The 19,930-nt window shown below is 36.8% G+C and overlaps 10 protein-coding genes across 10 annotated transcripts in view; 5 read left to right on the top strand and 5 right to left on the bottom strand.

The window, feature by feature from the left end:
- Positions 1-523: 523 nt before the first annotated feature.
- Positions 524-3,539, top strand: C9374_011559 (uncharacterized protein; the record flags this gene model as incomplete). The annotated part of the gene is made up of 2 exons (XM_044687228.1): positions 524-2,832; positions 2,903-3,539. The coding sequence occupies 2 exons, from the start codon at positions 524-526 to the stop codon at positions 3,537-3,539; spliced, it is 2,946 nt and encodes a 981-aa protein (XP_044554728.1).
- A 420-nt stretch (positions 3,540-3,959) lies between these two features.
- Positions 3,960-5,915, top strand: C9374_011558 (uncharacterized protein; the record flags this gene model as incomplete). Its single annotated transcript, XM_044687226.1, has 4 exons — positions 3,960-4,328; positions 4,624-4,870; positions 5,039-5,331; positions 5,475-5,915. The coding sequence occupies 4 exons, from the start codon at positions 3,960-3,962 to the stop codon at positions 5,913-5,915; spliced, it is 1,350 nt and encodes a 449-aa protein (XP_044554727.1).
- A 161-nt stretch (positions 5,916-6,076) lies between these two features.
- Positions 6,077-7,477, top strand: C9374_011557 (uncharacterized protein; the record flags this gene model as incomplete). Its single annotated transcript, XM_044687225.1, has 4 exons — positions 6,077-6,146; positions 6,335-6,419; positions 6,502-6,512; positions 6,681-7,477. 4 exons carry the CDS (start codon positions 6,077-6,079, stop codon positions 7,475-7,477), a joined length of 963 nt encoding a protein of 320 aa, XP_044554726.1.
- Positions 7,478-7,671: 194 nt separating this feature from the next.
- C9374_011556 (uncharacterized protein) lies at positions 7,672-8,796 on the top strand (the record flags this gene model as incomplete). The annotated part of the gene is made up of 1 exon (XM_044687224.1): positions 7,672-8,796. One exon carries the CDS (start codon positions 7,672-7,674, stop codon positions 8,794-8,796), a length of 1,125 nt encoding a protein of 374 aa, XP_044554725.1.
- Positions 8,797-8,874: 78 nt separating this feature from the next.
- C9374_011555 (uncharacterized protein) lies at positions 8,875-10,077 on the bottom strand (the record flags this gene model as incomplete). Its single annotated transcript, XM_044687223.1, has 1 exon — positions 8,875-10,077. One exon carries the CDS (start codon positions 10,075-10,077, stop codon positions 8,875-8,877), a length of 1,203 nt encoding a protein of 400 aa, XP_044554724.1.
- Positions 10,078-10,193: 116 nt separating this feature from the next.
- Positions 10,194-11,699, top strand: C9374_011554 (uncharacterized protein; the record flags this gene model as incomplete). Its single annotated transcript, XM_044687222.1, has 3 exons — positions 10,194-10,418; positions 10,592-11,300; positions 11,347-11,699. The coding sequence occupies 3 exons, from the start codon at positions 10,194-10,196 to the stop codon at positions 11,697-11,699; spliced, it is 1,287 nt and encodes a 428-aa protein (XP_044554723.1).
- A 68-nt stretch (positions 11,700-11,767) lies between these two features.
- Positions 11,768-13,623, bottom strand: C9374_011553 (uncharacterized protein; the record flags this gene model as incomplete). The annotated part of the gene is made up of 3 exons (XM_044687221.1): positions 11,768-13,013; positions 13,106-13,289; positions 13,422-13,623. 3 exons carry the CDS (start codon positions 13,621-13,623, stop codon positions 11,768-11,770), a joined length of 1,632 nt encoding a protein of 543 aa, XP_044554722.1.
- A 640-nt stretch (positions 13,624-14,263) lies between these two features.
- On the bottom strand, positions 14,264-14,809 carry C9374_011552 (uncharacterized protein; the record flags this gene model as incomplete). Its single annotated transcript, XM_044687220.1, has 1 exon — positions 14,264-14,809. The coding sequence occupies one exon, from the start codon at positions 14,807-14,809 to the stop codon at positions 14,264-14,266; it is 546 nt and encodes a 181-aa protein (XP_044554721.1).
- Positions 14,810-14,933: 124 nt separating this feature from the next.
- Positions 14,934-16,232, bottom strand: C9374_011551 (uncharacterized protein; the record flags this gene model as incomplete). The annotated part of the gene is made up of 1 exon (XM_044687219.1): positions 14,934-16,232. The coding sequence occupies one exon, from the start codon at positions 16,230-16,232 to the stop codon at positions 14,934-14,936; it is 1,299 nt and encodes a 432-aa protein (XP_044554720.1).
- A 1,158-nt stretch (positions 16,233-17,390) lies between these two features.
- The window catches only part of C9374_011550 (uncharacterized protein), a gene marked incomplete at both ends in the record, with an annotated part of 3,932 nt that continues 1,392 nt past the window's right edge, over positions 17,391-19,930 (bottom strand). The window contains 2 exons of the mRNA XM_044687218.1: positions 17,391-18,521; positions 18,629-19,930. The exon at positions 18,629-19,930 is cut by the window's right edge and continues 1,392 nt beyond it. Of these exons, the coding sequence (XP_044554719.1) occupies positions 17,391-18,521; positions 18,629-19,930 (2,433 nt within the window). The remainder of the gene's footprint in view (positions 18,522-18,628) is intronic.

Genomic DNA, 19,930 nt, shown 5'->3' with positions numbered 1-19,930 from the left:
TTCAATGGAAGACCCTCTCGATCACAAAAAGAACCACACGACACACATTTCATTATCTCGAATTTCGTTAGATGATTCGACGTTTGGAGATCGATCCTATTCTCTGGACTCTCTTCGAACAAAAAAAGGAGAGGGGTTAAGATCCAAGTGCGTTCTTGTATTGCTAAAGTTGTTAAACATGAACAACAAATGAAAAGATTGAGACTTCAACAAGCTCAACACAACCACTCTAAGGCTGCTTCAAAAGATGGAAGTATCATTAAACATTGTATTCATTTCATGAAAAATCTAGTTGTTTTTTTTCTGTAAAGGCCAACATCTTTTTGGTACTAACCTTTGGTTCCGCCCAAAATTCAAACAAAAAATTACGGCAATTGACTTGACGGTTTTGTCTCTCACTTTTGCTTGGACTTGCTCCAGCAATCATTCATCTTCCGAACATTTGTGTGTTGATCATTGTTCAATACAACACTGCTCGCTCCGCCACTTTAAATCATCATCAACTCTCTACATATTCCCAAAGATGAGCTCTTCAATAGTGGGCACTTCCTCCAATGAAACGTTATCCAACAATCCCAACCCTATTTCAATTGTCGTCAATGGTCCACCATCAACTAAAACAACGGAACAGCAGCTATGGACTGAAGATTACGATGGTATGCTTGAGATGGTGGATTTTAAAGCACTGAAAGATCAATTTTCAAGCCATAATCTCGTCTCCGTCTCATCATCCGTGCTTTTGGATACAGAAAAACTCATCACAACGATCAACATTTTGCTTGAGACGGTCGAGAAACAAGACCGAAACATTCGTGCCTTGGCAAAGGCAATTCCGAAAACATCGTCGTCTTTGTATCGGGTTCAGCCAGAATCAACACGAGCGAGGGAAAGTCCAGACATGCAACAAAAACCATCCCGACCCTCTATTCAAGACGACCAAAAGCCAACAAAATCAGCCACGCCTCCACCGAGAATTGTCGAAAAAGAAACAATTGTAGTGAAAGAGGATGACCCTTTTTTGAAAAATCAACTTCACAATTTAAACAATGAATTTGCAGTTATACAGGAGGAGCATTTACAACATCAAACAAGACTTACTGAGCTCGAAGAAATTGTTCAAGAACAATTAACTCAGGAAAAGATGAAGGTTGAAATGAAAATTGATGAAGCCAAAGAAATGATTAATGTTTTGAAATTTGATAAAGAAGAATTATTGAGGCAAATGGTAAAATTGAGGGAAGACATGAAATTGTCCATTGATGAAGCTACAGGAGAAATTAATCATGAAATAAGGTCAATCATTCAAACGTTAGATGTCCATGTCACCACTTTGCGCGACGAATACAGAACGCTAATTTCAACAAACACAACCGATCTTCAAGGAAAAATTGATGCCATCTCTCAAAAATTGGGACAAACCATGGACAATTTTAAGGAAAGAACAGACTCACAGCGCAACGACATTGAAGAGTTAAAATATAGAGTCACGAAAACAGAAGAGAATTTTACCAGAAAATTAGAACATTTAACTGAAAAGATGGAGAAGAATTTTAGACTTCTCGAAAAGGACGTTCTTAAAACCAACTATGTTGCCAATTTAATTTATGATGTTTTCCAATTGGACAAACAAACCGTGACAGAGTTACCAGATACTTATGTTCAAGAAAAATTCCAGCTCAAGGAAGACATTGGACGATATTCAAAAATGAGGAATCAGAAAAACAGACAAGAATTGAGGAAAATCTATACTGACATGCTACTCGTTACTCCCTCGTTTAAGACTGTAGCAGAGAACGCTACGAACAGCTTGAATGAAGTGAGGTGGGAGCTCTCATCGAGAATGGATCGGGAATCTGACCGAGTTCACGAAGATGTCGACGATATTCGAGAGAATATGAAACGATTTGTCACATATCCCGAGTTAAAGGCCTCAATTACAGAAAATGAGGTAATCAAAAAAGTTGTCACTGATGTTGAAAAACACGAGAGTAGCATTCAAAATTTTGTTTCCAACTACCTCAACCGAGAGGAAGTATGGGAAGCATTAAGACAAAAAGCAGACGAGAAAAACATGGAACTGAAAGCAGATCGAAAAATTGTGAATGGCCTCTTTGATTACTTGAATGAAAAATTGAACACCATTTTGGGTAAGAACACCACTGAGGAAATGATGGAAGCGATCAAGAATCTTGAACAAAAACTGCAGAATAAGGCCGACAGACAAGAATTGGTTGATTCCCATCATACTGTGTACCCTCCAAACATTATTAACATTATCAGAAAAGATATTGTACCTGATGATTTAATTGTTGGAATGGGTCTCCCACAACCATTCCTCATGGCAAAGGGAGAAATGGAGACGAAAACAACAAGCGGTTACAAATGTCTAAGTTGTAATCGACCCTTCACCAAACAACCAATCCACGGTGCTTGCTCCTCAACAGGAAACTCACCACCTCGTAGACAAGTCCCACAACAGCCTTCCATGCCGTCACAACAGCAGCAAGGAGCTATGCCACCACAACCAGTCACATCCACCGTCATTTCATCTACTATTGTAAATCTACCTCAAACTACCTGTACAGAAGAAGAAACTCCATCACAACCTAATAGCTCACTAACCACAAATCCTTCACAAATACAAACAGCAACCACACCTAATTTGAATCAACCACCTTCCCAAGGACAAGACTTGTCAAAACCCTCAAATGAAGTCAATGAACCAGCCAGTGCAAGAGTTCGCACTGAACCGCCTCTTCTGCCTCCAGCAAGCCCATCCGATTTCTTTGACATTCCCAAGCTCAATCTTAAAAAAGTGTTAAAGCCTCCAGAGTAAGTAGAATTTCGATCAAGTTAAGTTTACCTTTTACTCAACAATAATTAATTTCCAACAATTGTACAGTTATGACAATCCAATTTTCAGATATTCACTCAAAGCTTCAAGCAGATCGGTCGAAGAAGAAATGCTGGAACACACATCCGATCGAATGAATGAGCATGATAACAACAATAATACTCAGGAAAGACCAGACACCAACCATTCTACTCTTTCCGATATTGAACAAAAACCTCCTTCACAAATGTTCGACATTCATATGCCCATGACATCAAATTTTGAAGATTCTCAATCCAATGAATTGAGGCCCAAGCCACCTCGAAGTGCCCCTCTCCAAATGAGTTTTTCACGATACTCTGTACGGTCCCTCAATAATGACACATCCACAACGACCACGCCCTCTCAACCTCTCACTCCAAAACTTGTCATGACTGCTCGCGATAAGGAAAATGCATTTTCTTTCAATTCTACTGCTTTGATGCGACCATTCTCTGCGAAGGAAACCAGTCGTTCCTCAAGAAATAACTTCTCCCTCAATGCTGTTGTTGGAGGTCCAAACAAGCAACAGAATGAGTCAACCAACCCAATTTCTAACCCTAATCCATCAAGTAGTACGTCATCGTCTTCTGGTAATTTTCGCCAACTCTTGGTCATCAAACCAGCCAACAACAAACGGGACAATCGATTTCCAAAAATTAAATAACTCAGCCATTGCTTCGTTTTGAATCACACACAAGTTGACTCTTCCTTTCAAAAGCTGAAAACGGTTGAAATTGACAAACCTAACGATTTTTTTGGAAGGCAAAGCATTGATTTGTCGCATGAGGAGGAATCATTTACAAACAACAGCCATCTCATCTCAAGCGTGTGTTCTCTCAAGCAGTCTCTCCAAAGAAAAAAATCATCTTCCAGGGACCACCATCACTTTTATTCACCATCATTGTTTTGTATTTGGTTGGCACAAGACAAAAGAAGAACCAAAGTTTTCAAAAAAATTGTGCTGTTGGATAACACGAAGAATTTTATCATCACAACAGACTCTGCAATTCCTTTCTCTTTGTATAAATTATTATCATCATCATCACTTCTCACAACGTGTATTGTTTTTTAATCATCAACAAGAATGAGTAGCAACGGAAGCGATGGAACCAGTGAAGATTCTCACTCTTCTGAATTTACCTTCTCCGAAGAAACACAATCAAGATCACAAATTGCCAAAACCATCCTCAAGGAAAAGTATGGTTCTCAAAAACTCATTAAAGAAGGAGTACCAACATGGACCGATCTATTGAAATCAAGAATTTCTCTGACTGATTTTGATATTCTTAAAGTTATTGGTAGAGGAGCCTTCGGAGAAGTCATGTTAGTTAGAAAAAAGGACTCCAAAGAAGTGTTGGCGTTGAAGAAACTCATAAAGAAGGAAATGATGAAGAAGAAACAAATTTTGCACGTTAGAGCAGAACGTGATATTTTGGCTCATTCCAACAATCCTGTATGTATATACATTGCAATTATAGTCATTCACCTCTAATCTCTGACTCATGAATTTAACCATATTGCCATGGTGATGCTACTACTACCTTCCGTCCATTCATTCATTGACAACAATGTCTTGTGACTTTTTGTTCATTATTATGTTAATACTATTCCGATTCATTCATTTGGTATATAATGACAAAAACAATGTCAACACCACACATTTACGTGGCTACTTTCTTGATTGATACCATACGCATCATGAACATTTAATTGTCAACCCATTACTGTAATTATTATGACATAAACAGTGGATTGTTGATCTTCGTTACTCATTCCAAGATGAAGACAACTTGTACTTGGCCATGGAATTTTTGCAAGGAGGTGATTTGATGACATGGCTTATTAAGAAGGAAATCTTTACTGAAGAACAGACAAGATTCTATATTGCCGAATTGATTCTTGCAGTAGAGTCCATTCACAAAATGAGTTATGTTCACAGAGATTTGAAACCTGATAATATTCTACTCGATTCTAGAGGACACATCAAACTGACAGGTATGTTGATTTTGTGTTGGTGAAATGAGCGAGAGACACATATACTTACCGCTTCTTTTACATACCCATTTCCGAACTGTCTATATTTTGGGAATGTTTTTAATGCTATCACCTTTATATTCCTTCAAATTTTTCACATTTTCCTCAATTTATCATGGTGGATGTTAGATTTTGGTCTTTGTAAACCTTTCGATGAGGATCCATTTGAAGATGTCAGTGAAGAAGAAATGAAACAAGCCCAACAAAGTACTCAAGAAGGACCTATCGATAAAGTTGGCTCTCTCTCAAGAAGAGAAAAGATGAGAAGTTGGAAAAACGAAGGACGAAAATTGTTGTATTCAACTGTGGGCTCGCCAGGTTATATTGCTCCTGAAGTTTTGTTAAAAAAGGGATATAGATATGATTGTGACTGGTGGTCTGTTGGTGTGATCATGTACGAAATGATTTATGGATATCCACCAGTAAGTATATATGGCTACTTGTATGACCTTATTCATATTTTAAAATTCGACAATTGTTTCGTGACAAACCAACGGCCACAACATCTCACAACAATAACCACTTCCGGTCGTATTACGATGATATGACTTCATTCAAACTACAGTTTTATGCAGACGATCCACTCAAGACTTGTCAAAAGATTGTCAGATGGAAACACTTTTTGGAATTTCCAGATGATATCAATGTTAGTGCTGATGCTAAGGATTTACTGCAACATTTATTGTGTGATACTGATAAACGTTGGGGATCAGAAGATGACAAAACTAGAGGCGTTGATGCCATCAAGAAGCATCCATTCTTTAAGGATTTAGATTGGTACTCCATTAGGTCTAAGCAAGCTCCATTCACTCCAGACGTCAAGTCAGATATTGATACCACTCACTTTGATGAATTTGGAACAGCCTTTTTACCACAGTCATCATCTAAGGCCAAAGTGAGTAAAAATCAAGGTGCCGAGTTTACCAATTTCACCTATGTGCGAGATCAAGATAAGAGTAGAAAAGGGTTGGATCAACTTTTCGTCAATCCAAACCAAAAGCAGTGATAAGGTCTTTACCTGTTGCTTTCTTGATGTCACTCATCATCACTTATTCATCCTGTAGTATATTTGTAGAGTTATTATAAAATGATAAATTTTCAAAAAGAAACGTTGAGGCAACTTCGGGCACCGAGGTTCGTGTGAAAAAAACAAACTTTAAAAAAAATATGAGCTCTTCTCCCACTCCGACCACCATCGCAGTGGCCATCAACAATCATTCACAACAACAACAACCGAGTAGGTTTCTTTTCAATATTTTTATTATACGATTTGAAAACTAACCCTCATCATCATTTTACACAAATTGTTGTTGTTGGCTTACTGAACCATGATGACATCTTTCCGATGATGATGAAATGATACATACTATTCCCACATTGAAATGATACCAAAATGATGTAATTCCTACACATACGGAAATGAAGAATCTGAATATTGGGCACACATCAAAGGATTCACTGCAGGTGTCTGTAGTGGTGTTGCTAAATTAGTTGTTGGACATCCCTTCGAGTAGGTATTATTGAAACATTGGAAAATGTTGAATCATGATGCATTTTCATGAATTTTGAAACCAATAACCACCAAATTCAAGTACTGTGAAAGGTAATTCATTTTCTTGTTATTATGAATTTAATAATGAATTTAATTAATTTTCTTTCACATTCATATTTTCATGAATGATTTCAATAACAATAATAATATTTTCACACCAACACAAACACACGCATACACACACACAACATGTTACAAACCTCCTTACACACACAACAGTTCGTTTACAAACAGAAGGTTATCATGGCAAATTCTCTGGTCCCATCGATTGTCTCGTTCAAACTGCTAAAAAAGAAGGACTTCCAGGTCTCTACAAGGGAGCTCTTGTTCCCTTATTTGGATGGTCCGTCATGGACAGTGTCTTGTTGGGCACCGTGACCTATGTCCGTAAATTCATTAAGGAAAACATGCATCGAGAGGAACCTAATTATCAACTTTCCATTCTTGATCATTCCATTGCTGGATTTTTCGGAGGAATGGCATGTAGTTTCGTAGCCAATCCTATTGAACAAATTAAATCTCGACTCCAAGTTCAATATAATTGGGATGCTTCTACACAACGATACAAGGGACCATTTGATTGTATGAAACAATTATGGAGAAATCATGGTATTGTTGGATTCTATACGGGAATGACTGGAACGTTATGGTTTCGTTCATTTTGTTCCATCTATATTGGATCGTATGAATATTTTAAACTAAAATTGGCAAATTGGAATTCTCATTCATTGCCAACGAGTGTGATTAATTTTGTGGCGGGAGGAAGTGCTGCTACGGTCATGTGGATTTGTTGCTTTCCTGCAGATACTGTGAAAAATCGAATCATGTCTCAACCTGATGTTCCCAAAGCCGAGTTGAAATATAAGGGTTTATTGGATTGTGTGAAAAAGATTTATTTTGAAGAGGGAGGACTGAAAGGATTTTATCGTGGATTTGTACCATGTTTGTTGAGATCATTCCCAACGAATGGAGCATCGTTTTTGGCTTGGGAATTGGCCATGAAATGGTTGCCTTAAAATTTCATTGAGGAAAAATTGAGGGTCAACCACATTTTTGTTGTTTCTTTGAAATTTCATTATATTAAAAAAGAAGTTTTATGATAAAATTATTTTTAATTATTTGCTCTTCAAGATACGTTTGAGTTTGGTGTTCTTTAATTTCATCTCCAGCAATTTGCTGATTTTGTAAATCAAGTTCACTAACAAAAAAAATGCTTCAAAATCAATCACCGTTTGATGAATTGATTTGTGCGAATATTTTACTGTACACTCATCCTTCCGGATGGTTGGATATGAAGCCTTCGCTCATTTCAAAAACATTTCATCGTGTATTGATATCGGAAACCTTTCATGCACAATACATTCGGGAAGTGTTTGGATTGGTGAATTTCCCAAACAAGGAACGAGTCTTGCAGCAAGCGATTCGTTTATTTGGCATTGAAGACGACACCAATCAAAATGCTAAACCACCATTGGGAGACAAAAAGAAACCAAAATTAAAAAAACGAAAAACAACGCCAGTGAAGGAAGAGCCATTGCAACGACACATTCATTCCATTTCAGACATTTTCAAATATTATGTTGAGTTGTGTTACGAGCATGGTGTACCTGCTCTTCGTAAAAAAGTGAATCAATTATTACTGAAATATTCGAAACAAACACAAGAAAATCATGATTTGACAATTTTGGAACAAATTTCGAACTTGATTGAGATGGAAAGATTTTCTCATGTTTTATGTGCCAAGTTTGAAGAGATGTTTACAAATGGAATGAACCTCGACAATAGAACTGGACCTCAAATCAGCATTTCTGCAAGTATTCTGAAAGACTTATTTGGTGGACAGTATGGATTTAAAGAAGTATTCGTTAGAAAACTACAAGATTCTAAAAGCGAATGGGAGAATAATTTTCGAGTAGAATTCACTCTATTTCTTGAGTGTGGATATCCATTAGATATCATTTGTGACTTCAAACATGAACGCCAAACTTACGATTTTTGCTATTCATTTAGAAAGCAAGTTTGCATTCAAAATACAATGAAAACAGTATTTACTCACAACTACAATGTTCAAGTGGAAGGAGAACGAGATGGAGATGGATGGTATAGTGATCACTTGTTGCGTAACTTGAAATCTGTACTATTTTTGAATTTAGAATCAGAAGAAATTCAAAACTTGTTAGTCTCAAATTTTAAGGATCCAAACCAAAGGGAACAATGTTTCAACAGTATTTTGGGTGAATTTTTGCAAGCAGCATTTGTAGAACATGAATTACCTTATAATTCTGCTGCCGAACTTCAGTGCGTGCGTGGCCTTCCCACCTTGTTGAATGCTTGAGTGACATACAGAGTTTGATTTTCTGGTGGCAAATATGAATGCAATTTGTACTTTATTTTACTATATTTTTTTTACATATTAATATACAATCGTTCTGCACAAATCCAAACATGCGTCATTTTCGAAACCATCGACTTCAATTCTCTTCATGTAGGGACACGACATCATGATGGCCTCAAATTCACTCTGTCTAAATGCTTTCGTAATGGCAATATATTCCAAACGAGGACATGCTTTGAATAGTGCAATCCAATATTCGCTTGCAGCTTCATCGTTCAGTAAATCACTGGCATGAATTTTCAACACTCGCAACTCTGGGAAAGTGAGACAGACCATTTTTCCCAATAAATCACTAACGAGAGCTCCTCCACATTGTAGTGTCAATTCTTGGAGAGATCGATGTGAATTCTCAATACAATCGGCAATTCCTTCGAATTTTTTGCCGTGCAATGATAAACTTGTGAGACGTCCTTTTGGTAATTGTTTCAAATTAAATATGGGAGGTCTTTTTTCACTTCTTTCCCTGAAATTGTCCATATATCTCATATCTAAATTACTGTGTAAATCGAGACATGATAAATTGGGACACTTTTCGAATATGTACAGCAGATCTTTGTGTGTCACGTAGACATTCTGGAGAGTGATTTTTCGCAAAGTGTCTTTCATAAATCGTGTTACAAATTGCGGTAATTGTGTTTCCAACATGTCTGTCTTTCTAAATATATCGTAACACAATGCCACTGTTTCATATCTCGGAAAGGCACGAATTAAACTATACAATTGAGGAATGGAATCCACAAACAATCCATCCACATGTCTCAAATCAGAGCTTTGCAATTGCAACACATGTTCCAATTGTAAATTCACATTTCCAGTCACGTATTGCAATCGAGAGAACATTTTCAAAAAATCAATGACATAAACTCGAGAATTCATTCGCTTCGACATGTTTAAAACCGTCACCGATTGATAATAATTTAAATTCCAATCGATACTAATAAATCGAGACAATTGTTTTTCATGATTTGGCAAAAACGTTTGAATGAGAATAATTAATTCGCTAGGTAAATTAAATATCTTGTGTTCCGATGACAATGATGGTTTGTTGTTGTTGTTATGCGTAGAATTCGAATGTGTTGTCAAACGTTTCGACGAATTGGGAGATGAAGAAAAATTTCGAAAAAGTTGAATTTCGTTCGAGTCGACGAGAGAAAGGGTCGAAGCATCATCTTCGGTCAGGTGAGAATGTCGATTGGGAACGGGAGAGGATGGCACTGACATTTTTTTTGTAAGGGATTGAACGTTGATGGTAACTGACGCCATCATAAATTCCATCCTTGACATAAAAGGAAACTTGGAAAAACAATTTCATTCGATAAAAACTTTACAAAAAAAAAATGTCCCAACAACAACAAGATACACCCTACTCCTTTCGGAATCTTTTACTCTCACTGGATCCGACTCAATCCAAGATTGAAAGGATCGCACACAATAATTATCATTCCGATTTGTTCAATGTTTCAACTCCACAACAAGAATATCAACGAAATTCATTATTGGATCAATGGTTGATGGAACGAGGAATTTACGGAATTAAAAGTATCATTTGTAGAACTTCACGGGTAGGTTTAGAAGAATTGTTTTAATGATCATGACTGGTTTTAATGATCAAATGATTATTATTTGATTATTTCATGGCTATTTTTAATGATCAATTTTAATGATCAATTTATTATTTCATGGCTATTTTTAATGATCAATGATTTTTTCATAAATGAAAATGTTGAAAAAAAAGTGTTATGTTTTGACCGAGTCCAATCATTTATTGGAAATTATCGAGAATTCTGGTATTGTGGAACATGTTGTACGTTCGTTTTTAGAACCGCATGAGAAATTGATTCAAATGAGCGCTGGTTATGCCATGCTGCTTTTGGTCGTTCAAGACGTTCGCACATTGAAAACTCGAGTGTTTACCAAAGATGTCACTATCCAAAATTATGCAGCGAATACAGAGGAAAAACATGGTCCAACAATGTCATTTGGTAATTTTCAGTACAACCTCGAAACTGTGAAATGGAACGAAATTCTAGATTTTAAAACAATTTTGGATGTGGATGAACATATCATTTTCACATCATGTGCTGCTTACTCTATAACTTTTATTTCGAATAAGGGAAGGATTTTTGCGTCTGGCTCCAATCAATTTTGTGAATGTGCTCAACCCAATGTTTCATATCGACTTAGCATCAATCAAAATCAAGTGAAAGAATGTCGATTGGATCCATATTTGATCAATTCCAAACCATTTTTTATAAGATCTGTGAATGGTGATCACACGATTATTGCTCTTACCAATGATCATCGAGTGTTTTATTGTGGATATTGCTTGAATACGGGTTCAGATCAAGACTTTCTTCAAGAATTTAATCCGAAAGAATTGCTGGACAGTGATGAACATTTTGTGGATATTGCTTCCTGTTATTATTCTACATTAATTCTATCAAGTAAGTACGAGGAGACAATCTAATATTTTGAAACTTTGTTTTTCAGACAAACACAGGCTGTATTGTTTAGAAACTCGTGAAAGAGTTCAATGGTCTTGTGACACGCAGACGACTATTTTGTCATGTAGAATCTTTGCAGCACCTTATGTGTTTTTCATGATTGTTAATGATTCATTGATTTTCACATGTAAACCAAAATCAAGTGTATCTGAGCTCAAGTTTAAAGTGTTTCGTTCCCAGCCGTCACCAGGATCACATTTGACCATGACAGGTGGTGATAAAATTGTGATTTACTGGAAGTCTGAGATGGAATCAAAATCCATTCAAAACATGAAAGAAAAGATGATGAAATCATTGAAAATTGATTTTTTACAAGATATCACAGTGGTACAGTTGTAAATCATTGTTGGAATCAAGAAGTAGCTGGCAGAGAGAGAGCAGCTTGAGTTCTCAGAACGATGAATAATTTATTGGATAGAAATGGTCTTCTTCAACTTGGCAATGATCTTCTCAGCACTCTCAAAGTTCTTTCCACTTTGTTGTCTCAACAACAATGAAGGACTATAATATCCATCCACACCCATGATCATGTATCCATTTTGTAACAATAAATTTGGATTCACCAAATTAAATCCTGGTAATAACGATGAGAAATCAATCAATTGAATTCCAGAAGCAAGATCCTTATTGAGAATTGGTAAATAAATGTCAATCAAGGTCAATTGAATCACTTGTTGCAAGTTGGCAACATTGACAGGTCCAATCCAAGATTGAGCAACAGAGACTGAGAATTGCGGATTGACAATTTGTGCTGTGAAATTCAATTTGGAACCACCAGAGACAATTAACTTTGGATTATCAAGAGTAGCATTTGCAACAAGAGAGAGAATAAAGGCATTGGTGACAGATCCGCTTCCAGTCAATACTTGAAATTCAATATTTCCATAAAAGTAGGCAGTAATCATTCCTCCATTGGATTGAGAAATTTTGATATTAGGCCACATGTTAGCATTGGATGCAGCATTACTGTACAAATACAATTGAACTTGCTTATTTGGATAGGCATTGTACAATTGTGGAATTAAGGTCTTCAAACTGGTCGTGTTCAATTGAATTGGAGAATAATTTGGAACCATATCTGGTGTGACAATGGTTTGCATTTGATTGGAGGAATATAATCCATAAAGCATTGAGTTAATGACAAAATCTGTGGCATAGGCATCAATTAAATCATCAATTTGAGATGGAGGTTGATTAGGAAGTGTCACGTGTCCAAATGGCAATGGAGAAATTCCCTTATTAGGATCATAAAAAGTAGCACGAGTTCCAACAGCCAAAAATGCATTATTCAACACAGTCAACTCGGTCAAACGATAATCAACTTGTAATTTAAAATTATTAGCACCAAGTGTCATGTTCAATACTGGCATCATATTGGCAGCTTGAATATTATTATTCACATTAGCAACTGCAGAAGAAATGGCAGATTCCACTCCAGTTTCAATACTTGATTTGATTTGTGAAGAGAATAGATTTTGTAATAAACTCAAAATCCAACCGCCACCTCCTGAAATGTTAATGTTCAAAGTTCCCAAGTCGATAGTGTTGGTCGTGAGTTGGAATTGTGGTTTTCCAGTGTTGACATCGAGTTGCATTAAAATAGTGACAGCCATAGAAACAGTGTTTGTGGAACAGACAGCAGTTCCAGAACCACTGAGATTTTTGTTTGCAAAGAATTGTTGTCAAGTGTCAAGATCAAGAACAGCGTATGATTCGAAACAATTATATTTCACACAAAAACTCACCTACTATGTGGCCATGATTCTTGTCTATAAGCCCAATTCAAACTAATAGTAATCTGAGCATTATTATCAGTCAATGACACTTGATTGGGACTTGTCATTCCAACTTGTAAATTTCCCAAACCAACATTACTGAGAGTAATTCCAGTAATACTAATATCGACATCTCCAATCAATGAAACATGTTCTGTGGTTTGATCACATCATGTGAATTTGATTCACGACGACAAAAATTTCACATTCATAAATTGTTTTTGATCATCACAATTTCTTGTGGTCAGTATTCAAAAATATAAAAAAACACTGTCGGATCACATACCTTTCAGTTGCATATCTGGAATCTTTTGTGCTTCAATTTCTTGTGCAAATAATGGAGCTTCCTTTGTCAACAAGGTATTCAAATCCGAGTCAGACAAGAAGGCACGAACAGTCGATAATTGACCATTCACTACTGTTGTTGTGGTGATCAATAGTGCTACAAGGAGAGCAATTGCAGCGAAAATGAGTCGACTTGAATTCATTTCAGTACAGCTGTTTGTGGTTGTTGGGGTATTTTTTTGATTACAATAATTTTATTGAAACACTCCGAAAGAATGGGTGTTTCATAAAATTTCACATCAAGAGTCTTCCGGATCTGATTCGGGCTATAGTGGAACGAATCTCTGAGACATATATGCTTTGGGTCAATTTATATTCAAAACGCCCATATTTCAAAAGAACTTGGAAAGAATATTGTAGATTGCATTGAGGTCATTTGTTGAACGTTGTTGCACAAAAAACAACAACGAACCACAACACAAAACAACGACATTAATTGAAAGTGAAATATGTTTCAAGTAACTTCGTGTTTGAACTTCATAGAGAGATGGTTACGAATGTGGTTGCATGGCACAACAACACTGAGGGAAACCTAGTAAAAGAATTGCAAAACAAAGAACAGTCCAACAACGAACCACAATGTTATGTTTTTCTGAAGTGAAATTGTGTGGAGTTGAGCAACAATATATAGTTGAAGCACCAGAACTCTGTTTACTCATCCGAGCTTGTGTGTCCATCACTCAAAAATTCATGAACACCAATTCATGAACAAACGAAGATTGTTGATGATGCAAATATTAATAGGACAACACCGATCAAACAGTGGAACAATTAATCATTGGTTTACTTTTTTTTGGTCATCTTTTCCAAGTCCATGCCATAACCATACAACTTGTTGTCTAACAAGTCGTTCCGGTCTTTCAGACGATCCAAAGGTTCAACTAGACTTTTAAATAATCTATATCTTTCTGCATATTTAGGTTTACTTTCCTCATCTATTCCAAAGTGCTCGCTATACTTGGCAACCAAACGCCACCAATCTTTAGTAAGGCTTCTACAATCATTAATTCTAACTATTTCTTCACTTCTCTTTTCTTTTTCCATACCATCAAGAAATTCTTTTACATAATGTTTATCATTGGTTTTGAATTTTTTGCTAAATTGGACAATATCAGCCATGCATTTACTATACTCGAAATGTCTAGACATAATTTCACTTTCCAAAGATGTACTTCTTGCGTGGTTTTCGTTATCTATTTGACGTGGTACTATCCACATAGTTCCAGATACAAATTCAGTCATAGTTTGAGACACAGTGCCGATCATCACCCAACCAAGTGTCTCTCCTGATTTTTTAAATCTGGCCCAAAAAGCTTCATGTTCTGGCATTTTTTCTCAAAGAAATTGGCGGCAAATTTATTATGGCTGTGTTTGAGAAAGTGAATGGATCAACATCTTAATGAATTATTTTCTGTTTTTTCAGCAAATTTTCTTCAAGCAACCATCTCGTTTGTTATTTGAAAAATTGTATTCTTGAATTACTTGAATCTGTCACTAATAATTCACCAGAATTCTTGTTGAGACATAATGAAAATGGAAAATATAAACAATGACGTTGACCTCTTCCACAAGTACCAAAGGATTTTACGTGTTCCCAATCGCTTGACATTAGAGGTATAGTCGTGTCCTTCACATTTCTATTTCCTTTCCATGAAAAGACTTGAATTCTATGATTTCTAAAATCGGAAACATAAATGAGGAATTCTTGATTGGAACAAATAACAGCAAGAGCATTTGGATCGTTAAAGGCACCATTCTGTGTTCCAGACTGTCCCACTTGTTTCACAAACATCCATTCTTCTTGTTTGTGGTTTTTAAAACAATTCAAACATTCGTCACGAATGGATGGAATTTTTCGTCTCTTCTCAAAAATTTGAATTTGAGCAGGATTACAACTCACGAAAAGAGTTTGATTTCCAGTCACATGATCCATGGCAAATGCAATTCCAAAAGGATGCATTTTCTGATCACCACTGATTGAAACGGTTGGATCCATATTGGAAATGTCAAGTTTCGAAATGTATGACCCATTTCTTGAATTCAAAATGTGAATACAGCAAGCATCAGAGTCACAAACATAGACATGATTCATTGAAGAAGAGTGCTTGTTCTTTTCTTGCTCACATACAGCAATTCCACATGGATGACGAATGGGATCTGTCACATGCCACAAATATTGACATTTAGGCTTTTCAAAGTATTCATGATCCAGTGATGGTGAAACTACATTTTCTTCCCCCTGTACATCCTTAACTTCATTCTTGAAAGGAATAGAATGTAAACAATATTTCATAATGGTGTGTAAATCATACTTGTAAACACCTGCTTTCTCAAAACATCCAAAAATCAATGCATCTTGTTGTAATTCATTATAATTCTCCTCAACACACAAATAATTTAAATATCCAGTTCTGGGACTATCAAAAACACCTAAAAACTTTTTCGAATTTAAATCAAAAAAGGCCAATCGTATGAGGAGAACATTCACTCGACACGTTTCAATCACAATGATACACTCATGACGGTATGAAATTTTAATATCACGTGGATTATGTAATTCATATTCTGAGATGGGACCATTCCAGCCCACACGTCCAATAGTATGCTGCAATTCGAATTGATTGGAAAATAATTCATGTTTCAATGATGGAGGAGGTTGAGAAAGGGCATATTGAAGAAGTGAATGTAAAATGTTGGTGTTTGGAGAAGGGTTGGCATTCTGGAAATCTTGGAGATGAAGAAGAACCACCATTTTTTTAAAATGTTTCATTGTTGAATGTTCTTGGTTGTTCCATTAATCTTGTTGTGATTCACAGATGTTGTTGAAAAAGGTGAAGATATCTCCTAGAGGAGATCTAGATCCCATAAATTGAACATTCAATAAATGATGAAATATATTTTGCTCCGACCAATGTTTACTTTTTTCGTGATTTTCATCATCATGATGATATTATTAAATTAAAAAATGAAGCATCATCGGAAACAACTTGAAGAGGATTGGAAAGAACAAGAAATACAAGAGAGGAAGGGAAGAAATAGATATTATTCGGATTTGGTAGGTGTTGAGATTGGATGAACAAGTAGAGTTTGAAATTAGTATCAAATCAATTGAATCATTTTTTTGAATTTTTTGAATTTATTAATTTGTTGTAAATCAACAGAAAGATGGTTGGTAAAACGGATTATTATTTATTCTTCGCCGCGTGTACGTGCGCATGTCTAATAGTTGAATAAATAAGATTTACATTACCTTTTCTATCCTGTAATTCAGCAAGAGTACAACACAAATAGATGCAACAAACATATGCATCAGTCTCATACAGGATGACATTATTAAGCGTGCGCTGATTAAACATCCCATGGTAAACCATGAGGCATCCTTTGGACTGAAATCAGTTCAAAGAGCATCCCACTAAAGTGAGGCATCCTATTGCGATGCAATAAGGCATCCCATGATTAAAATCATAAGGCATCCCAATGTATTGAGGCATCCCAGCTCAAATGGCCAAGGCATCCTTTGGACTGAATTCAGTTCAAAGAGCATCCCACTAAAGTGAGGCATCCTATTGCAATGCAATAAGGCATCCCAAGTTGAGACATGAGGCATCCCACCCAAAGGTGAGGGAGTTGTGGAAAGCCACAACTATGTTTGTTTATTTCAGAGGTGGATTGGGAGGAGGGTGGGTACTTTTCAATTCTTTGAGAGAAAGTGATTCTATCACCTTTCTCGAAGTAATTGATAATAATTGTTCCATATCACAAGTAATGTAAATTTTTTGAAAGTGAAAATTCAAAAAATTAGTCAACCAACCACTTTTATTGATTACAACAAACCTCAGTAAAACTCCCTTTTACTACCGAATTTGTTGTAAATCAACAGAAAGATGGTTGGTAAAACGGATAGATACCGCTAAAAACCCATCTGGCGAGATACATTCTTGTCAGATGCGAATCCAGCTCTGAAATAGGCATCTATCGCATTGGAGGACCAATCACCTAGAGCTTGGATTGCTGTGTGAGAGAAACCAGCAAATGCTGCCTCTGACGCTCCTCCAATTCTTAAGGAATGACTAGAAAAAGAACCCGAAATCTTAAGGCTGGTTGCTACAAATCTAAGAATGTCCGAAATTTTAGCCGTGGATAAGGGAAGGTCATCACCAAACAAATACTTTTGAGGGTTACACACTTTCCATAACCTAAGCCAGACGACAGGACATCTTCTGGAGTTAGTTGCCTCAATTTCGATGACTCTTCCTTTCTTGCTTCGTTTAAAATCATTCTTCACTTTTTCCACAACAATTCTGATTCCGTTAATGTTGTTCTTGTTAATTTCTACCACATTGGAGGTTAAAATACTACCCAACTCAGATCCTCGTAACATGGACCTGATGCCGATGATCATAAGGGTCGTATAAAAAACATAAGTTCTCCTGTCGACAAAATTACACCCTTCGAGAATCCACATATCAATGTACATAATACGCCACTCGTTTCGTTCAATCTCGTATGAAACTGGTGCCATGTTGATCATGCAATCAACTAGAGATGAAATATGTTCACCCACCACGTCAATCCATTTGAACTGATTACATCGCTTCTTAATAGCAAACATTGCCAGTTTACAATTTTTTCCGGACCTACATTTAAGAAAAAGACACACCAGAAAATTGTAAACATCCATCTCTGTGGGTGGTATTGCAATATTTCTCTCACCGCACCATTTAACAAATCGATTCCAATAACTGTCATACGTAGTGTTTGTGGACTCACGACCCGCACCGGCCTTTTCAATTAGTCCACCAACTGATGTTAGTTGGTCATCCGAAAGTCGATTAGGGTCGCCTCTAATAGCCAAGAGCTTTTCTTTTGCGGTTCGCATTTCCCTGACCGAGAGGGTCTGAAATCTATTCCAGACATTGGTACTGACCGAACCTTGCCTTCCAGCAGTAGTGGCCACCAGGGTTTTGCCTTCCATACTGGGTGAACGAGTATCATTTGAGATTGGCAAAGCTTGCAATGCTCTAGCACCTTCTGGATAATGCTGAACGGCACGCAGCACCAATTTAGCTCTTCCTTGGGCCAATAGCAACTGAATGCATCTGCGGGCTGTTCTCTCTTGGTCCTCTTCCACACCATGTATTGAGGAACCTTGAAGTTGTAATTGCTGGCGAAACGGTCGAACTGAACTTTCACCTGCAATTGATGTTGAACTCTTTCGAATGCCTCTGGGGTTACTTCCCAATCTCCGAAATCCATCTCTTCTGTGGTTTTCAACCTGCTCAATTGATCGGCGATCGAATTTTGGGACGACGGTAACCATTCCACAGCAACTAATTGAATGTCGTATTGGAATACTATTCTCCAAATACCTTCCACAATCCTTTGAATTAAGGAATTTTTGGAACGACCTTTTCGCAAAGAAAACACTATCACTTGAGAGTCTGAAAAAATTCTCAAACACTTTCCCTGAATAAGGGGAGCGATTTTTTCCATGGCAATAAAAATGGCTTTTGCTTCCAAAACATTGATATGCATATGATCCATGCCATAAGTAGACCAAGAGCCGTGTAAGGTAAAATTCAATAATGGCATTGTAGCACCAAAGCCGGATAAAGAGGCGTCCGAAAAAAGTTCGTGGATCAATGACGGAAACAAAAATAATCGACCGTTCCAATGGTGGATGTTGCAAAGAATCCATTGTAATGCGTTCGATAACTGGTGGTCTTTCACACGGTGTAGCGTATCCCATCCATCCTCCACCATCTTGAAAATTCTTGAATAAATGGGATTGAGAGCAATTAAGGCTGGTTGAAAACAGTGTACATATGACATAACAGAGCCAGCCAACTTGGCAAGGTCTCGGGCGGAAAAGGCCTCCTCTCTGTGCATTTTTGATAGGAGGTTTTTGCATCGAGCAACTATTTTCTCCACACCCTCTTCGGGAATAGAGAGAGTCATGCAATTCAGATCTACCAATGCTCCTAATAATAAAAAGACTAAGGAAGGTTTGAAACAACCTTTTGAAGGTTCTCTTACAAATCCATAAAAATCCAGCCTTAAGCTTAATCGAACAAGCTTGTTGTAGGAATCTAAGTAAGAGACACATAACACAGCCATAAAATCGTCCAAATAATTGGACAATGTATAGCCTTCTATTGTTAACAATCGAACACCTTCGTCTACTATCTGAGTGAAAAAGAATGGGCTTCCATTCCATCCAAATGTCAATACTGTGAAGCAAAGAAGATGACCCATAAATTCGATCACAATCTTGTCTCGATCTTCTTCTCGCACCTTCACTTGGTGATATCCGGATAATAAATCGAACGTAGCACAAAACTTTTTCCCACCACTGCGAATGTGATCCAAACACTTGCTCAGAGTTTTGTACTTGAACTTTGGGATCTCCAAACAATACTTGTTTAGGGGACGAAGATCCACAATTAATCT

The sequence above is a fragment of the Naegleria lovaniensis genome (assembly GCF_003324165.1).
Source record: "Naegleria lovaniensis strain ATCC 30569 chromosome Unknown tig004, whole genome shotgun sequence".
NCBI classification, from domain to species: domain Eukaryota; phylum Heterolobosea; class Eutetramitea; order Acrasida; family Naegleriidae; genus Naegleria; species Naegleria lovaniensis.
The sequence above is the reverse complement of the archived record's forward strand: the minus strand, read 5'-3'. Positions and strand labels throughout refer to the sequence as shown.